Below are 21084 nucleotides of genomic sequence, written 5' to 3'. Positions count from 1 at the left end.
CCTCAAAGCATACTAAATTATTTTTCCAAAAAAAAAAGAAGGACACGGACCCCGTACCTACATCCGTGTAGGGGTCCGTGTAGGCTCTGGAAATAGACACCGAAGGAAAGCAAAGGTACGGATCCCGTGTCAGGGTCCGGGTGAGGGTCCGTGTAGTTACTGGAAATATACACTAAATGAAACCCAAAGGCACGGACCCCGTGCCCTCATCCGTGTAGGGGTCCGTGTAGATACTGGAAAAAGACGCCGAGAAGAAAACAAAGGCACGGACCCCGTGAATGGGTCCATGTGCGGGTCCGTGTACCCACTGTAATCGCGAACTTACGAAAATTAGGTACATGCTTCGCTCAACTTTCTAGACTCGGTTGCACGGACTATGAAACGACACCCCGAGACTCACCTTAGAATGCCATAACATCAACTAAATTCGTACAAACACCCAAAGCAATGAGTTCACCTTACAACACATACAATTCAAAGCATGGCAAATGACACCAATTCGTTTCCTACGACTCCTAACGCATTCGAGCGTCTATCGACACTATACGACGTATCAACTAACATCCCAACCTCATACTAATCATACCTAGACGCAGCAACGATCACCCGTCGATCTCCAACGAAGCCTGCAACACTGAAACTTCAAGAATACATCAATATCATAACTTTCTGAAAACGCAGTTTGAGCAGTCTCACGAAAAACATCATAACTCACTCAATTTTCATCCAAAAATCTCGAATTTTATATCAAATCGAAGGCATCGAAAAGTTCTACAATTTTGTAGTTGAAAGTTTTCTCAAAATCCCGACAGAAAAATCGCAGTTTTCAACAGAACAGTGAGTTATGAGTTTTCAGATCTAAAAAGTATTTCAAACGCATTCAAACCATTTTCCGCTCAAACGACGAATGTCACACATGGATTTTCACACATAAAAATACACAACGCATACTATGACAAGATCGATGCAGAAAGAACAGAATATACGTGCTTTTTATTATTAAAAATACCGATACGACGACACCGAGACGGAGATGGAGCGAGGCTTGATCCGGGACGAACGTGGCACCGTTTTCTTGTAATAAAATCCACCAAAAACTCGATGAAAAGATAAGGGGAAGGGGCGGCTGCTTTTCTCTTAGAACCCTAGGTTTCTTTCTTGTTAATTTCTGAAAATAAAAATGTGAATGTGTGTATGGTGCTTTCACGTTTCTAGTGTGTGTAGAGTGTGTGTGTGCGTGTGTTTTGTGTTTAATTAGGAGATTAGGATTAGCTTAATTGACTAATTAAAAGGATATATAAAAAGAAAGGCTAACCCACACCAATTATCAATTAAATTGATACACTCCAATTTAAAATAACTCTTCAATTAACAAATTAAAGAGAGTACTAATCAAATGCTAACTTCACTAAAAATTTCTTTAATTATAATACAACACATAAAATACTAATTTTAAAAGTTTTAAACTCTAAAATTCCCAAACAATTAATTTAGGCTTTAAAATGCTAAAACTTAATAAACCATTTAAAATGCCCCATCATCAACCTTAAAATAAAATTACCACATTTTTAATTTTGCCAAAATCGTCACCGGGTCTTTTCCTCAATCCCGCCTCGAATAATCGCCTGAAACATGAAACTTGAAAAAGATATTTTAACGTGCATCCCATAAACATGAATAATTTAAAAAAGTGCATTTTCATAAATTATGCATTGCTAAAACTCATTTAAAATTAATTTAAATGATTTAATAATTAAATAAATGCATTGGTTTTACGTGTACTGAATTTGGGCACTATAAGCCCAACTGGTACCAACACTTAGGAATCTAGGTACTTATCCTGGATGTCCTAGGTTCAAGTGTTGGGGAAGGCGAAAGAAACCACTTTCAGGAGTGGGATATTCTATGAGTGGCGGTGCATGGGCATGGGCCGAGGCCCATGTTGGACCATCCTAACGACCCATGACCAGTAGTGGTGCGTGGGTATGGGCCGAGACCTTTGTTGGTTCAGCCTAATGGCCATGATCGTTACAAAAAAAGGCGCCCCATGATCGTTACAAAAAAAGGCGCCTTTTTTTGTAACGATCATGGGCCATTAGGCTGAACCAACAAAGGTCTCGGCCCATACCCACGCACCACTACTGGTCATAGGTCGTTAAGATGGTCCAGCATGGGCCTCGGCCCATGCCCATGCACCGCCACTCATAGAATATCCCACTCCTGGAAAGTGGTTTCTTTTGATATTAAATTCTTTGGTATTTTATTAAATTATTTTAAAGCATTTAAATGCATGTTTATTTCATGAATTTTGTTTAATTCATGATTTATTTAAAGTTCATGCTATTTAGGATTTTATTCTAAATTATGTGTTTAATTATTTTATGTATTTAATGCATAATTCATGCATGATATGATTTAATTCATAAAATTTTAAATGTTCATGCATTATAGATTTTTAAGTTGTATTTCGCGCTCGAACGAGGAGCGGAGGCCGGGGAATTATCAGAAAAATTATTTTATTACATGATTAATTTTTATTAATTATTATACGATGTTTTAAAGGTATTTTTCGAGAAATAGATTTTTATTGGGTATTTTTACTCGCAAGATTTTATATTTTTACGGTACGCAAATTTTATCGAATCAGGGAACTTTTTGAGGGTTCGGCTAATATTTTCAAAAACTTTCCAACACGAAATGTTTTTCGAGAGTATGTTTGGATTTAATAGACCTACTTTTAAGTTTATTGGGCTTAAATATCTTTTTAAACCTTTAATTAAATATTTAGGGCCCTTTAGTCAATTATTAACCATTTAAATAATACATAATCTTCATTAACCTAAACCTACCCTACCCATAACAGCCGACACCCCTCTCCAGCCATACAATTCTCATCGGTTTTTCACAGCAGGAAACTCAAGGAAATTTCGGCCTTGGATTCTCTTGAAAAGGAAAAATTCTCCCGGGTCTCCCTCGCATCGTTCTTGCTCTTCAAACATCTAAGGCACGCATTGTATCATTATTTCTGTATCATTCACGTCGTTATATGCTGTCATGTGTGTATTATTTATGCCTGGCTCGGTATTTTCATGACAAATTCTCATGGCTTTGGTTTTCATTATTTAAGTTTGCATCTTCTTGGCATCTCACGTTTTCTTCTCCTGTTTGTGCAAGGGGACTGTCAAAGGGTGAGTTTGAGGTATGTTATCACCGACAAACAGAGGAGTGTAGGCTGGAAACAAGACCACACCGCGTCGAGTAAGGGTGGTCCATGGTTCTTGATTATTAGATCGAAAGTGGGTAGATCGGTGAAGTGGAAAGGACCAGCGTTGCTTGGGCCATACCAAGCCATGGACCAGACCCCGAGGGGTCTGAACCACGGTCTGGAAAGGCTCGGCTAGCGCTGGGACGAGCCACAAAGCCGTTCGAGTTCGGGGAAATAAGTTGGTCGTGTAGGATGCATGAAGTGATTACCGATCGGGTGAGCTGTTCTTCGTGCCTGGGGGTGTAGCCATGGTTCCTTTGGGTCCAGAGGAGTCCTAGGATGGTCTAGGGGAAGCCGAGTCATGGCTGGTTCATCGGGTCTAGGCTAGGAACGAAATAAAATGAGGGTTAGTGCACTAGGTAGAGGCGTGCATATTCTGAAATTTCCAGCAGCATACCAGCAAGGTTTTTAAGGTTCTAAGGGGTGGGAATTGGGTGGATTCAGGTCTCGTATGGTGTTGTGAAGTCATGTTTTAAGTTTGGTAAAATTTGGTTAAGTTTCGAGTCCACTCGGGTTAAAATCGGGACTCCGGTGCAAGTTTTAAAACGAATGGATTAAGTTATGAAATAAACTCGATATTACATCTAGGAATGATTATAAATATGTTCTTGGATGTTTTAAGGAGTTTGGTAAGTTTCAGATCAAAAGAATGAGTTTTAGTTTTATCCGGGATTCAATCGCCGCACGAAACGTTAATTAAAGAATTAATTGAAACGCATAGATTTATGCTTAATAAAATTATGAAAAATTATATTTAAGTTCAAATAATTATTAGACGTTTAAGTTTTTAATTTGAGAATTTTATGCTAAGGTTTGGTTTAATTCAGGATTAAAACGCATTAATAGGTTATATTTAAAGATAAATTTAAAAGTCATAGATTTAAGCCAAATAAAAATATGGGAAAGTTCTTGTAAGCTTAAATAATTATTTGGGACGTGTTAGAGTCAATGGAATTAAGAAATTGTCAAAGAAGTGAAATTTTACGTCTATGGGTAAAATGGTAATTTTTGGATTTCCAGGAGCAAAATGGTCATTTTGCATCTGAGGTTAGATGTTGGTCCTGGCAGCGCCCTGAGCACAAAGTTATGATATTTTAAATGTTAATGCATCATGATTTTTAAGATTTTATGAGAATATACGTTGCACGCTTGAATTTAAAGAAAATTGTATTGGAGTATGATTTCATGAGTGATGAAAATGATAATGTTTTGAATGATGGGAATTAGTTGTGGCTATCGAAGTATATGTAAATGTTTAAGATGTATATGTAAATGATGATGATGATGATGAGGCCTAGGCATAGTAGATAGGTAATCCTGTCACTGATGTCCGACAGCCGCCCGGTACCGCGGTTCTATGTATGATGGATCCATCGTAAATGATGATGTACGATAGTCACATCTAATGAACTGAATTCACCAATGATGAATGATGAATGATAAATGATGAATGATGATTAACGATGAGCTGTTTTAACACGTCATGATTTTACACGACACGTTTATGTTTTAAAGTTCATGAAAGGTATGTTGGCATTAAGCTTTTAAAGTTCATGAAAAACGATATGATTTTACACAACACGTTCACGAATGTTTTTAAGTTCATGAAAGATATGTTGAGTTTGATATTTTTCACTATTGTGTGCTATGTATACGTACTTGTTATTACTGGTACAGGTATGTTGAGTCTTTAGACTCACTAGGTGTGTGTGATGCAGGTGAGCTTCATGATGAGGAGACTGGCGGTGACATGACCCGAGGACCACATGTTTTCCGCATTTTGATTTTTGAGATTTGAAATGAGATGAATATTTTCATACGTTGATGATTTATGATTTTTACACGTTTACGTTTACGTATGATTTTGGACGAGTTTGGTTATTTTAAACCGCACTATTTTTATTGGTCAATAAGTACGATTATTTTAAATGTTATTTCGAAAATGTGAGCTTTATATAAAAAAAAATTATTTCCGCATTTTTAAAAATGAGCGAGACGTTACAATTTTAAGTTTTTGAAGGTATGCTAAATGTCTTGTGATCAAATTATGTTAGGATTGGAAAGCGTTAAATTATGAACGGGAACCAATCCGCCCGTTACATTATGAACGGGTTAGATAGAGGTTGGAAAGCGTTAAATTATGAACGGGGACCAACCAGCCCGTTAAATTATGAACATGGATCTCATGTATGTGGCAGTGGATACGTCCCTGTCAGCCCAGTACTGTGGTTTGTCTGATCAGGCATTTATTATGTTATGGGTCACTTGCTTTGAAACATGCCTCTACGCAAAATAAAGTCATGTATGTTTAAGTACGTTCAGTTATGCAAGCATGTTTATGAAAGCTTTCAAGTTATGGCACGTCTATGTATGTACGTATGTTCAAGTTACGTTATGCAAGGTCAAGTTTTAGTATGTACGCTTTATTTTAAAGTTGTATGTGGTTTTATTACGTAATACTCGTTATTCCGGTTTATACGTGTTGAGTCTTTAGACTCACTAGACTTGATCGATGCAGGTGATTATGTTGTTGAGGAGACAGGAGGTGGCGACCTAGGGGCAGGCTTGGACTGAGCGGGAGGCTAAACCCGATGACCGCCATGTTTAAGTTTTATGCAAAAGTTAAATTACTCTGATTTCATATTTTGATGGAAATACTTTGAGCAAACTTTTTGTGAGCAAATTTTATTGTAGTTATTTTGAACAACCATGTCTTATGGGAGACTTGGTTAAGATATTTTATGGCAAACTTTGAATGTTATTTTATGTTTAAGAAAATTTTAAATTTTTCCGCAAATTTTGAGTATGAACGTTACAATTATGATTAATAAACTGGTTATCGGTGACACTATGCTACGAGACTGGTTGTTTTTAATTGTGTGATTGTTAAACGACGCCGGTGTCAACTCCCGAGCTTCGGGGCGTGACAAATCGGGAATGAGAAATTGAATCGATCATCCTTCTAACATCAATATATATAATGTTGAATTCAAACTGTCTAATCAAATTATTTAATCTTTGGGTAAAAGATGGCTTAATTGCACCAATTTATCTTGTGAGAATTCAAACTTCGTATGTCATTCCAACTTTAAGAAGCCTTTTCTGGGGAATGACCAACATTTCTTCTCCATGCCTAAAGTTCTTCCTTAGGAATGTGTAGGCATAGTTTATTACTATCTTCTTGAGCAAAGATGAGTCCTTTTTCGCGACCACTTCCACTTCTCCTAGCAGATAAAACACACCTTGATCCATTGCTTTATCGATAAATCGCATTTGTTCTTCTGCTCCCGGGAGCAGGGCCAGTGGAATGTCGGCCCTTTTGTTATCGAAACTAGCAGACTGAATCAATGCAGAAGAAGTTGATCCTTCACCCAATAAATCCGGTTTAGGGATGTTTTCCGCCTCATGCATAAAATGTTCATGCTTTATGAACTCCTTCAATTTCTGCACTAGCTGTTGTTCAAATACGTGTGGTTCCTTCATTGTATCCTTGTATCCATACCTTACAACACAACGGTAAACATAGCTTTCTCTTGATTCAACTTGTCTAAACAAAAACCGCTCCTCAAGCAAGACGGTGCTGATAGGAATGGACTTTATTGAGACTATTACCATCACAGAATGAATAGAAGGGATGTTAGAAACAAAGTGAGAAAATATTGGTGGGATTCCTTGAACTAGTTCAGAATAAAGAAGCCCAATTCCTGGTAGTCTCTTTATGTCTTTGTTCTTAGCTAAATCCCTGATATACGCACTAGAAACCTTATTTTTCATCTCGAAAATGTAACGTTGCTGCTGCGAATAATGCCATATACCCATTATTATCATAAGCACTAGAGAGAAAGCCAATGGTAAATACCCGCCTTTGGTAAACTTATAAAGAACGGACGATAGATATACCAACTCCACCGACATGAAAACAACGAAGAACAAGCAAACCCACCAAATTCTAGTTTTCCAAATGAAGAGCATTATCAGTGTCAACAGAGATGTTGTTATCAACATCACCGAAACAACAGCTATACCTACAACATGAGTAGTGTGGGCTATGTTACTTGTCATGTATAATATATAATTGCTATTTAAGAAACATTAGAATTTCTGATTAGTAGAAATACAAAATGAAGTTAATTCGAAGATATTACCATAGGCGTTGCCAATCTTTTCTGTCGTTTTGAAGCCAAACGTTATGATGACACAAGCAATCATGAGAAAGTAATTGATATCAGGAATGTAGACTTGTCCCTCATACTTGGTAGAAGTGTGAACAACTTTTACTCTTGGAAAACAACTTAGACTCAGGGATTGTGAAACGATGGAAAATGCTCCAGATATCATAGCTTGACTGGCAATAATGGCCGCAGCAACAGCCACAACAAAAGTTGGCCAATAAATTGGATCTGTAAGATATATATAAATTAAATGTTCAGATTTAACCCAAAAACCATAAGAGATTTAGCATTATGTTTGCATTGGAGCATCTCGGAGAGGAATTAACCTGGTATGGAGTCATAAAATGTGTTTAGCACATTTTCAGGAAACTTCATAAGGTACGCAGCTTGTCCAATATATGCGATGATGATAGCAGGAAAAACAATTCCGGAGAAACTAATCTGACATGATGCAAAAAAAGAATTCTCATTGGTTTTGCCTTGAATTCAATCATCCATACAAAGAATTTACAAATCGATCGGTGCCGACTAACAATGTGATGTTCTTATATATGAAAACAAACCAACTCAAGTAGCTAGCTAGAGAATCATAATATAAACATGATCATTGCATATTCCTTCAACGAATAGGCGTGGCATAATGGAACTACTATACTTACTTGTATGGCTGGTACATTGAAATGGCCCAAGTCAGCAAACATGGCCTCGGTCCCTATATATTGAGAATAACAAATGATAAACATTGGTTAATTTGCTTGTGAAAGTTAAACAAATTCAAGTATTAGAATTGATTAGTAAATATAACCTGTGATGCAGAGAACAACTCCACCAAGAGATACCCACGCTTTGTGACCATTTCTTCGGAAATAATGCACTATATACAGCGGATTGAAAGCTCGTAAAACACGAATATCGTGCTTGAATAAGTTGTAGGCACCAATTCCAGTTATAAATAAAAACCATAAGCAGATTGCGGGAGCAAAGGTGTAGCCCACTTTATCAGTGCCGAATCGTTGCATGGCGAAGAGAGCAATCAATATGGCAATTGAAATGTACGCAATAGCATCTGAGAAATTACATACCAACATCATTATACATTTACATAAATCACGAACATGGTATGATTTTGTATATATGCCAAAGAGGAAAGAAAGTAAACACGTAGAGAAATGTTGCAGCTACCTTTGCTCAAACCACTGATTCCACCTACAGCAGAAAGGACTGCAAATTCGATCAATAAACAAAATTATGTAAATATCCCATTTCTTAACGACAACTCAAAGTTCTAAACTTGCCATTTATAACACGTGTGTTCAAAATATACCTGAGATGCAGGGTGTAAGAATACCATCACCGATGACCATGGAAGTTCCAAGAATCGTGGCGAGGAAAAGCACGACTTTAGCAACTTTGCTCTTCTCCAGATTCTCTTTGATCTTTCGAGCCCGGTTTAAATGGGTCGAAGGGGTTTCGAGTTTGTAGTTTGAGAGTCGGGAGTCTTCAGGCTGACTTTTTGGTATCAGACTCACGTTAGCGTACCGGCATATTAAGGAATACAAGGAAAATGTACCCCCTGCAGCAAGCACCCGCATTGAAGTGAATAGAATTCAATAAATAAATAAGTATGATAATGGAAAGATTATTGATTAAAAAAATGATATTAAACATTTTGATTTTTCAGTTTTCTAATTTTTTTTTTTAAATCAAAATTTTGAATAATATACAAAACATACCATCGCCATTATCGTTGGCCCTCAAAACAATGAAAACATATTTGATCATAGGAATGAACACAATGGTGTAAATGATGAGCGAAAGAACTCCAATTATGTCGTCGGTATGCTGAATCCCATCGGGAAAAGTGGAGGAGAACACGTACAGTGGAGAGGTCCCGATATCTCCATATACGACTCCCACACACTGAAAAGTTATATTCAAAAGCCTTCTCCAGCTATTCTGCACTATGAATGAAGATGTTACATATTTTTGAAGTTATATCAGATATTTTTCAGTGTCATGACGAAATATGTCTGAAATCTCTCGAGGAAAAAAATTAAAGCTAGTACACCAAAATAAAAAAATAAAATATTTGAAAATTTAGTAAACAAAAAATCAGATGAAATATGTCTGAAATCCCCCCAGAAATTGGAAAACTGTTAACAAAGAATCAAAATAAGGAAAAGTGTCAAAAAAATAATATTTTATTGATCAAATATTCCAAAAGTTAGATTCCGCAACCAAAAAAAATTCTAGATTCGTCCCTGTCAATATTTTATTGATTAACTATTTTAAAAAAAATTGGATGCCGCACCCCAAAAAAATTCTAGAATCGTCCTCAATCTAATATATATAAAAATGGAAGTAAGATAGAGCTTGCCAATAATGAATAGTATAACGATCAATTGAGGAAACTGGGAGAGGACCTGGCTGGAGGAGCCGCCATGAGCTGCCGGTTTAGAAGAAACATTTCCGGCCTCTATATTGAACGAGTCGAAGCGGTTCAGCACGACCGATGAAGCTTCTTCTTCTCTCAAATGGGTATTTGGTTCTGGTGCTTCCTCGTACTGATGATCGTGGAGATCATGAGAATGGAATTCGCGATCCGCCATTGTTGCAGGTTGCAGCTTTCTTTGATTTGGAGTTAGTTAGCTAGCTCGGTTTGGTTCATATATTAGGACTTTGGTTTATGGTTAGCGTGTGTGGATGTTCCATTTGCATGTGAATTGCGTGAGCGTGTTTTCCATTTGCATGGAATTTTCTTCAGTTGACTTCTCGGGTCAACTTTTTACTCCACCGGGTGAACCTCACCCGTTGTAGCCTCCACCAAAAAATTTAAAATCATTTTTCCGAAGAAATTAATATACAAAAAATATATATATATATATCAGATTCAACTTAATAATGTTTGAATCTTTTATAATATATTGTGAAAAAAATTATAAGATGTATGCAAAATGTTTCTTAAAATAAATTAAGAAATATCTGCAATATATTTAAAAATAATAAGTTTCTAAAATCTTAAAAAGTTTTAAAAAAGTGGGATCGCGACATGTAGCTTTTTTTTTCCTTTCTAAATAATGAAATAGTCTTAATACTTACCATTACATCACAAATTTTGAAATTTTTTATTTCTCTGTCGCACTAAATTAAATTATAACCACGGTGAATAAATTATTTCTAAAATATTTTCTTGAAATCGAGATGTCCTTAATATTTTTTAGGCGGTTAAGACAATTTCTTGAACGACTAGCTTCAATGAAACATTGAAAAATAAACAAGTGATAAGTTACATATTTTAATAAAAGCAACACTTGACATGGAATAACTAGATATGGAAACAAGCGATATGTGAAGTGCGAATATAAAGAGGACAAATATTTATGTATATTCAAAAATAAATACTCATATATAATTTCTTCTTCTACTTAGAATTCACTAAAAGATTTTGATTTGCAACTTTTCGTAACAATTTATTTCGAGTAGGACTTATCATTGTCTAAGTTGAAATTCTTAATGATCACTTTACAAATTCTGGTTATTTAATGACCATCAGTTCACCATACAACAACAATATAATCTAACAGTTAGTTTGAACGGTTTGTGTTGGGTGCAATAATTGTTCCTATTTGGTAGAGCGATCGAACCATGGTACTTGAGCTATTGTGCAATTTAAAAAATTTGAGTTGTACCATTACCACCAGCTATAACTTTTGATTAAACGGTAAGCATTCGATCTTACAATTCGTATCAGAGCCAAGGTCACGGGTTCAATTCTCATTGATTGCAAGGAGTGTAATTATTGGGAGAAAGATTGTTGGGTGCAATAATTGTCCCTACTTGGTAGAGCAATCAAACTGTGGTGCTTGAGCTATTATGTAGTGCCCAAATTCAGTACACGTATAACCTATGCATTTACTTAATTGTTAAATATTTTATTTAATTTTAAAATGATTTTAGTGATGCATGATTTATTTAAATTGTATTTTTTTAATGTTTATGTGATGCACATTCAAATGTTTTTCTCGAGTGTCATATTTCAGGCGATTATTCGAGGCGGGATCGAGGAATGGAGACCGGTGACGAGATTGGCAATTTTTAAAATGTGGTATTTTATTTTAAGTTAAGAATGGGGCATTTTAATTAAATTATGAAGTGTTAGCCTTTTTAAAGCCTAATTTATTTATTGGGTGACTTTAAGATTTTAGAACCTTTAAAGATTTAGTGCTTGTGCTTTTCATTTTAATTAGGGAATTTTTATTTAAAGGTTAGTAGAGATAGTATTTTCATTAATTGGTTAATTGAGTTAACATTTTAATTAGTATATTGATTAGCATGGTTAATGGTTTAATTAAGCAAAAATCACTCCCTAAATATATCTAACGCACACACAATGGGTTTTTGAGATTTTATTGTTGCAGGCTTCGTTGGAGATCGACGGGTGATCGTTGCTGCATCTAGGTATGCATAGTATGATGTTGGGATATTATTTGATATGTTGCTTAGTGTCGATAGGTACGAAAATGCATTAGAAGTCGTAGGAAACTAGTTGGTGTCAATTGCCACGTTTTTGAATTGTATGTGTCGTAGGGTGGACGTCGTTGCTTTGGGTGTTGTGCGAAGTTGGGTCGATGTTATGGCATGCTAGGATGGGTCTCGGGGTGTCGGTTCATGGTCCGTACTATCGAGTCTAGAATGACAAGCATAGCATGTATTGAAATTTCGTGAGTTTACACTTCCCGCAGGTACACGGACCCGGACACGGACCTTGGCACGGGGTCCGTGCCTTCGTTTTCTCCTTGGTGCCATTTTTACGAGCCTACACGGACCCTCACACGGACCTTGGCACGGGGTCCATGCCTTCCCCCTCCTGCACGACAAAGTTTAAAAAAAATTGGGTCACCCAAGCTTATAAGAGTCTTTGGCTCTGCCCCTACATATATGTTTAATTTATATATTACATGATCAATTGCAAAAGTAAACTTTACTTTAACTAATTGATCAGCTAATTATGAACTACTACCAACTGAGTTAACTAAAAAACTAATTTGCGCTCACTGTTGACTTGGCTGATTCCAACTATCGTGTTAAATCTAATCAACGGAGCCAGGGCTGGCAGGTGGTTGATTGATAAAAATATAAATAAAATACAACTGATAAAAATATAAATATGAGTAGGTCTCTTGTAAGATGATCTCACAAATCATTATATATGAGACATGTCAAAAACTTGTGTGAGACGATCTCAAGGGTCGTATTTTGTGATATTGATCTTTTATTTAGGATATCCATGAAAAATATTATTTTTTATGCTAAGAGTATTACTTTTTATTATGAATATCGATAGGATTAAAGATTCGTGAGATTGTCTCATAAGAGACCCACTCATAAATATTGGTGATTGATTTGGAAAGATTAAATTTCTAATTTTTGTCAAGTTTTCGTATATTTAATTTATTTCAAATAAGTTAGCTCAAATATTGAACATTAGTTTACTTTTGATTTTTGAATATTCTATTTTTATAATCACAAAAACCGAGACAATTATGTGAGAGACATCTCTTACACGATCTGACTCATAAAAAAATATTATTATTTATGTAAAAAATATTCTCATCTCGAGATAGATTTGCAATAAAATGATATGACAAATATTATTTATTACTATCACTGTAATTATTAATTTTTTGTGAGTAATTGATAAATATTATTTATATTTATAACATTATTTCTATTAACTATTTTAAAAAGTTCGATTTCACCTCCAACAAAAAAATTCTAGCTTTGTTTCTGAAAGTAACATAGAGCGAGCTTTCCAATGGTGAATATTATAACGATCAACTAAGGAAACAAGGAGTGAACCTGTCAAGAGGAGCTGCCATGAGCTGCCGATTTAGAAGAAAAAATTTTGGTCTCTAATATCGAATGAGTCGACACGTCGCGTAATGACGCACGAAGCTTTTGCTTCTTCTGTCATTTGGTTCTGATGCTTCCTCGTCACACTGATGATCGTGGTGAATAGATCTATTATATCCAAGATAGACAAACTTTTTCAAAAAAATTTAAAACTCTAATATAAAGAAAACTCCTATATATCCAAGATAGACAAACTCTTGCATTTTATCTTTTCATATCAATCAAGATCATATATGATTATCTCTATAATATCTTCAATACTCAAAATATATATTTAACAAAATATCTTTTCCAATTATCTCCTTATATCCAAAATCTTCAAATCAATATTTTTTTTGCAAACTAATCTAAAAATTTAAGTCAACCAAATATTGTCACGCCCCGAGACTGAAGCACAAGACATCTGAGGTTGTTCAACAATCACATAATCGAAAAACATAGAGTCTTGTAGCATAGTATAAACCAAAATCCATTTACTTCATATATATCATTTTTTTACAATGTAAAATCCCAAAACGTAATAAAACTTGCGGAAGCATCTTACAACTTAAATTAAAACTTGAAATATAGTAAATAAAATAAATTCATGATTCTTATGTCTCTGTCACTAGCTCCAAAACTGGTCTTGCTCATCATCCTTGATTTGCTCTTCATTCTTATATGGAGAGAGAGTGTAAGAGATGAGTGTTTGGGGAAAAACTTAGCAAGTAGGGTCGTTCAAACACATACATAACAAATATACATGAACTTCGAAATAACATATCATACATGACATATTTCGTATAACATACAATATAAACATAAGCATAGTATTAACACTGAAATTCATCTATTTTACATGATTTACTAATATTATTCCTTAATTTTTATTACTCTAAAGGAGCGAATCACGCCGTGTAAAGGTCATAAACTTATCACATGTAAGGATTATAACTCATATCTAGTTGAATCATCACATTGACAAAACGTATGATAGTTCTTAATCGTATCACAAGAAAAGAGAAGAAGAATCATAATAAAGCTCGATCGAACTTTAAGAAACGAAGATACTTCATATATGAATTTAATCTCTTAAAATATAAGTTCACTTATTAAAAGAACAAGTATGCCAACTTATATACAATAGCTCACTTACCTTAATCTTGAATGAAGAAAACATGAGAAGGGTAGCTTGGATCGAAAATATCTTGGAATCTTGCTTAAATTCAGACAGTGTTTGGACTTCGGCTTGTAAAATCTTTGAAATCTCTACAGCACTTGGAGAGCAGAGTGTCAAAAATACAATGGAGTTTTAGGTGTGATTTCGTGAATGAGGTGATGCCTTAGTAATAGAAGTGTGGGAGCTATCTTGATCACATTTTATCTGTAAGAAATAGTGTTCGACATATGTGTAAAAATATATCAACAGTAGTGTAAAATTGTAATTTTGTGTCTTATCAGAATTAGGTGTTGTGTCAAATGTTATAACACTTAAGACAACATGCATGCAGCGGAATATTATATTTTGTAACACAAATTCACTTTAAATAAATTGATGGACAAGATTAAATTTGCACAAGTATTTACCTCAGGGCAAAAATTAATCACTAGAAAATCACAACGTTTACAAAAACATATCATTAGTGATTAAGACTAAAATCGATTTCCTCAACAAATTGAGAAAATAAAAGCTTTCTAAAACAACCAACAATAATAAAACATCAACTAAGAAAGCAAAAAAAAACGTGATGCTAAAAAAGGAGCCATGAAAACAATCTTCAGCCAACTTCATTACGGATGATGTCTGCAGATGTCCCCAACATTCAAGGCAACACGCGATCACCACTCTTCAAAACAGCACGATCCTTGATGACTTATTTCTCTGATATTCACGGCGTGCACAAGTGCGTATATGTATGTTTGTGAGGGAAGAAGCACGCAATTAGGTCCTTGATCTCTTATTTGTAATTGTAGATTTTTTCTTCACAAGGAATCTTATTTCATAAGGAAAATCAGAGTTTAATTACAAATAAACTCTATTTAACCATTGATATCATATTTCATTAAATCATTATAATAAATATCATATCTAGAATATATTTCCATAATTATCTCATTATCTTATAAAGGCAAAATCATATTAAATATTCAATCAATCAACAAGGAAAAAATATTGTTAGGGAAATAATTTAAATCAAGACATTTTATTAATTAAATTCGAAAATATTATTTCCCTTCATTATCTTCGCGTTCAAAGTTTAAATCTTGAAATTCGAATTAGAGATAGATCGTGAACAAAGATTTGATTTTTTGATCTTCTTGAAATCTTTTATCATCATGATAATCATATTTCAAAAACTTGACATGCTAATATCAATTTTTCATGTGCTTGATAAGCCAATCTTGATACTCAAATCTCCCCATCTTGAAGTATATATTTATATACACGGATCTCTATTTATATATGCACGTACATGCATAATTTTGAATTTTCTGTTCACTATCTTGTCTAGAAAATCTTCAATCTTGAAGCACTTATCTTGATAAAATTTCGGTTTATGTGTATATATCCCTATACATGATTTTTTATTTTTTAGGATCATAATTCCTTATCTTGAAGATCTTTATATTGTAGTATACATCTTGATCCATATCTACAATTCTCGAAATTTGTATATTTATCTAGGCTAAATTTCGAATTCCTTGGGGGCACAATTTCATGCAAACTTCAAAATTTACTCGGTACAAATTAAAATCTCGACATTATCCAATATATTTCGAATTTAAAAATATTCAAAGCTGGAAATTTGAGTGTTTTACAAAGATAACATCTAACAACTATCATCCATGTAATTGCAATTCTATTCCTTCAATGCTACACTAGAGATGAAGCCTTTTCGTCAACAACTTTTGGATTGCATTCTCCTTTTGCAATTTCTTCTTCCTTCATCTTTCCCCATAACACACAATAAAGCCCTCCAACCAGCAGAATTCCTCCCAATACACTACAAATACCATCAATTGTAGAAGCATGTAGTTTAGCATAAGCTCAAAGTATCTATACTGTATATAATATACCACCTATATATCAAGTATCCAAACAGGTAGCGCACGACGAATCTAACGAGAAGACTATGTGATCATCTATTTATTTGCAATTTTATAAAATTATGAGTTTCGTGCTCCATCGGCCTTACATGAAATTCTAGCTAAAAGCTAATATTATCAAAAAAAAAAAAGATAATAATGTCTATACACATACCTTCCCAAAGTGATAATTTCTCCGCATACGAGTGCGGATATAGTGATTGTGAAGATCATGATCAAAGGAGTAGTCATGACTAGGAAGATTGGACCTTTCTTCTCTATAACCCATGCTTGCAAGTAGAATGTAACACCAGTCACCACTACTCCCTGTCAACATATATGTGTAACAATAATTAATTAAATAGAATATGATCCTTAAGTTTAACAAATTAAGTTAAATCTTGTGAGAATGCTTTTGTCTTGTAATTAGCTTAAAAGAGAACATATGATAATTATTTAAACAGACTTACACAATAGAATATCGATAGAAGTTGGACATCGAATCCGAGTTTCCATTGAGCTAGATCTCTTGCAAAAACGAGTGCCACAAGGAATGACTGTATTGTGCTCAACAAGCACTGCAGAGTCGTCAACAGCAGCTTCGAAGGAAACCCTTTTAGTAATCTACCCTATATATAAATATATATATATATTTCAATGTCTTTCAGTATGGAATAATAAGTGAAATGACCGAAACAACGTACGACCATCTCGTTTCTTAATTGATCGAAGAATGAGTTATTTTAGGTATCTCTAGGGTTTCTATATGATTCATGATGTCATGTGCTTCAAATATTTGTGCAACAATCAAATTAGCTATATTAAATTAATGAAATTAGCTATATTATAATGAAATTAATATGTATTCAAGCCAGTGAACCAACTCGATTTGTTTGTACTCTTATATGAATTGCATTTAAATGCATAAGTTCAATGGAAATACGATGAGAATTAAGTGCATAGATTTAGATAAATAGCCTATTATAATTAACCTGTAATAACAGCCATAATGCCCAGGTTACGTTGGAAAACATCATGAGGAAGACACCTTTAACCCAAGAATCAGCAGCAGGAGCTTGTTCTTGTTGCATTTCGCCAATGCGACTACTGATCAAGTGATGATGCACCAATAGTTTCAAGAGAGGTCCTTTGAAGAAAGCAATCGTCGCTACTCCGGCAAGGCATAGTATTACTCCTCCAAGTTTCATTATCCCGGGACCTGTCCTAGGTTTTACGCTTTCCATCCTGTGAGTTCAGGTACACCTTATGAGTATCATATCTGACAAAATGGCTGTTGCTTTTAAATTAAATTGGTTTCCTTCTATTTTCCTCAACATGAAAATAATAAATAATTTGTAAAGGTTCTTTAACTTTACCTTAATAGAACAGCAAGAAAGAAAGTAATAATAGGAAGAGTATTTGAAGTAGCAGCTCCCAAAGATGCGGATGTGTATTTCAAAGCTACACCAACAATGTTTAAGCTCATTGTGATCCTGCAAATTATCCAACTCATTAAACTTTCTATACGAAAAAAGACGATTTCATTTAACATAAGATCTATTTAGTATTGAAACTCATGTATGAATCTATTCATGAAACTAGCTAATTAACCAAAAAAAAAAACACTTAATTGACTATATTCTTGTTAATATTTACGTACAAAAAAAAATGGTAATGTTTCTGAAACTAAAGACGTACCCAATCAGTGAAAGTAGGAATATCTTGATCGTCAGGGAAAAGGATAGAGGTGGAGCGCTTTTCCTGAAAGTAGAATCAAATTAAAATATACCAAAATTTTATTGCCATTCAGTTAATCAAGCATATATAAACAAGATACGATTTTATTGCAAATAAAACTTCGACACTAAAGATTCTGATGATCCATGAACAAGAAGATAAGGAGAAAAATTAAACAACATATTCAATAAAAATTACTGAATACTGTACAATTACCTCTCTAAGATAATGGTGATGGGGACTAAAAAAAGAGTGGCAGCAGCTTGTCTGTAGAAGACAAACACACAGGTGTTCATACCCACATCTAATGCAAGTTTTGTGAGCAAGAAATAGCCTGCGTATATCAACTGTATCAACATAACTACCAAATATGGCTTCTTTCCCCTCATTATATATTAATATTATTATTTTCTCTTCAATATATATTTGTGCAAACAAGTTGAATAGGGCTGTAAGTAATCTTTTACAGGAGGTCTCTATATATATATATAAGTAGCTGGCTGTGTAAGCTACATACTACTAGGGATTCTGTCTTTTTAAATAGTTATTCACGTGCATGATTATATATATATATATACATATATATACTCTTTTTTTGGGTTCCGTCTCTAACTTGTTATGGTTAAGTCTTGGTTTTGTAACTTTTCTTTTAGTTGGTTTTCTGTGGTATATCGTCGAAGCTAGCGTTGATGTGACGTAGTAAAAATGTTGATGAGATATGGAAAAATGGTTGACACTTTGGATAAAAAAAAAATGAATAAAAACTATAAAAAAATCTAATTTATTGGATAATTACCAAATTTTGACGAGTTATGAGACAAACACATAAAAATACATGACAATTCAGAATACATAATTGTCTATTTTTCCATTTTTCGACATGAACATTTGGATACTATAGTTCAATTTCATTTAAATTGCACTTAGGTTGATAAATTTGATTTGCATTAAGAGATTTGATAAATGAGTTTCAAATTATACACATCTTGAATATATTTTAAATGCACGTATATTATCGAAATTATTTAATTTATCAGTACTGACGTGTGTTCATAGCGCGCACGCATACACACACACACATATATATATATATATATATGTACAACTTTTTTATTATATAATAATAATAATAAAAAAGTTGTACATAAATTTAATAACTTCGCCAACTTGCTAATTAACCATGTACTAAAAAGTTTTATTGCACTAATTCGCGGTGATTGGTGAGCTAGTGGCGGACATGACTAACCATAATAGGTGCCTTTTTGGGGTGTGACTTGACCAGTGATTCGAATTAACAACTAATAAGAATTCCATAAATTAAAGTTGATTATTCTTACTTTACCCCCTCGGTAATTAAATTGCATTAAGATATATGTGGCGGCTTTATTTGAGCATATTTAAATTATCCGATAAATTCAATTGAAAATAGTAAAAAAAAAAAATGGCCTTTCTTTGAATATAGTATTAATATGAACGGATTTCAAATATATTCAACATAGATGTCTTTCGAAATCTAGATTTTCGTTCATAAGTATCGATGTTTTCCATCCAAACACAACATTACTTTAGTCGAAAAATTTAGGGTTTGATTCCAGCAAATGTCCAGACGCAGGTTTCGATATTGTCCTGAGCCTAAAATCACGAATAAGACCATTAGAAGGGGGCCAGGAGGGTGTCCCGACGTAGCTTCTCCAATGCTCAAGTCAGATACTGAGGATCTAAGGGGCTCCAGCTAAGAGAGCTGCTGAAAAATAATATATTGAATGAATTAAATACTCAAACCTGGTATTTATCGGGAAATACATGGGCCGGTCATGGGTCTGTCTTTCATTTAGGCTAGAGATGGACCAGAGATAGTGAGCTCATCCATGAGTATCACTCAACTTTATTTTTGAGAACTTGTAATAATAATGAAAGGATTTTGTCGATAAAATGTTCATGTTCCACATGTGAAAAAAAGGATGACTTATATACGAGAAAGTACTTGTTCATTTCTTTTAAAAAAACATAAATTTCAATTCATAAGCCTATATGGTACAATTATTTAGGACGACTCTTGGAAACCTAATCCTATACATACATACATACATTCATATATATATATATATATATATATATATATATATATATATATATATATATATATATATTTGCTATTTTGTCCGTCAACCGTACTCATTTATGTGTCCACCATTGAGACGACATTTATCTGTTAGACATATAATTTTGATACAGTTAATCACATTCAATAGTTGAATGTTACCTCAATGGTGGGCACGATTAGTGGACATCGTAACAAAACTATATATATAAATAACTTTTTAATGATTCAAAATATATATAAATCATCAATTCTTGGAAAATTTTGTGGAGCTTATTTTAATCAATGATTTTGGGTGAAAGTATAAGAATGCTTATTCCCCTACCTCTTTTTTTTTTCTAATCTCAATTGAAGCACTTATTCAGTAATAATATTAAAATATTAAATGAAGATAAGTGACTTTTCCATAAAATATGGCATATGGATGATATGAAACTTCACATCATTCAAAAATTAAAGCCATTTTAAAGTCTCTCTATATATCGTTCAAAAACAATGTATGTGTTTCCACACTGCGAAAAGAATATTCGGACAAATGGACGAGTCTAATTAAGTGGGGATATGAAGGGCTAACGTATGTACCTCATTTACTAAAAAGCAATAACAATAAATTATTTTTGTCAATAATAAAGATCGTTTTATAAAATAAAAAAAATTAAAAACACACACACACACACACACTAAAAGGTAAATATTTTTGTGATATACATTTAATTTAAAATATTTTGTAGATAGGACCAAAGTTTTTGTAGCCTCCTCGAGTAAAAAAATAATATGAATCACTTTATGCATATTTTTTTTCTCAATCAATATTAATCTAAATGTTATAT

General features: G+C 33.8%; 2 protein-coding genes and 1 long non-coding RNA gene across 4 annotated transcripts; 1 reads left to right on the top strand and 2 right to left on the bottom strand.

The window, feature by feature from the left end:
* The first annotated feature begins 2355 nt into the window (after positions 1–2355).
* Positions 2356–6043, top strand: LOC140837043 (uncharacterized). 2 transcript variants are annotated; one of them, XR_012119203.1, is made up of 2 exons: positions 2356–3004; positions 5784–6043. It is a non-coding gene; the product is annotated as an uncharacterized lncRNA (long non-coding RNA). The 2 variants fall into 2 exon arrangements; XR_012119202.1 differs by lacking the exon at positions 5784–6043 and adding an exon at positions 4984–5199.
* Positions 6044–6222: 179 nt separating this feature from the next.
* On the bottom strand, positions 6223–10073 carry LOC140837042 (potassium transporter 5-like). Its single transcript, XM_073203030.1, has 9 exons — positions 9861–10073; positions 9171–9393; positions 8762–9010; positions 8620–8658; positions 8243–8503; positions 8097–8149; positions 7764–7878; positions 7411–7665; positions 6223–7290 (listed from the first exon to the last, which is right to left on the bottom strand). Exons 1-9 carry the CDS (start codon positions 10044–10046, stop codon positions 6329–6331), a joined length of 2343 nt encoding a protein of 780 aa, XP_073059131.1. The 5' UTR covers positions 10047–10073; the 3' UTR covers positions 6223–6328.
* A 5968-nt stretch (positions 10074–16041) lies between these two features.
* LOC140836081 (WAT1-related protein At5g64700-like) lies at positions 16042–18658 on the bottom strand. Its single transcript, XM_073201493.1, has 7 exons — positions 18370–18658; positions 18115–18177; positions 17793–17909; positions 17409–17661; positions 16887–17045; positions 16592–16743; positions 16042–16334 (listed from the first exon to the last, which is right to left on the bottom strand). Exons 1-7 carry the CDS (start codon positions 18540–18542, stop codon positions 16205–16207), a joined length of 1047 nt encoding a protein of 348 aa, XP_073057594.1. The 5' UTR covers positions 18543–18658; the 3' UTR covers positions 16042–16204.
* Between the last annotated feature and the right edge of the window lie 2426 nt (positions 18659–21084).

The sequence above is a fragment of the Primulina eburnea genome, chromosome 7, assembly GCF_022965805.1.
Source record: "Primulina eburnea isolate SZY01 chromosome 7, ASM2296580v1, whole genome shotgun sequence".
In the NCBI taxonomy this organism is placed as follows: Eukaryota; Viridiplantae; Streptophyta; class Magnoliopsida; order Lamiales; family Gesneriaceae; genus Primulina; species Primulina eburnea.
This window is presented reverse-complemented; position numbering and strand designations above follow the sequence as displayed.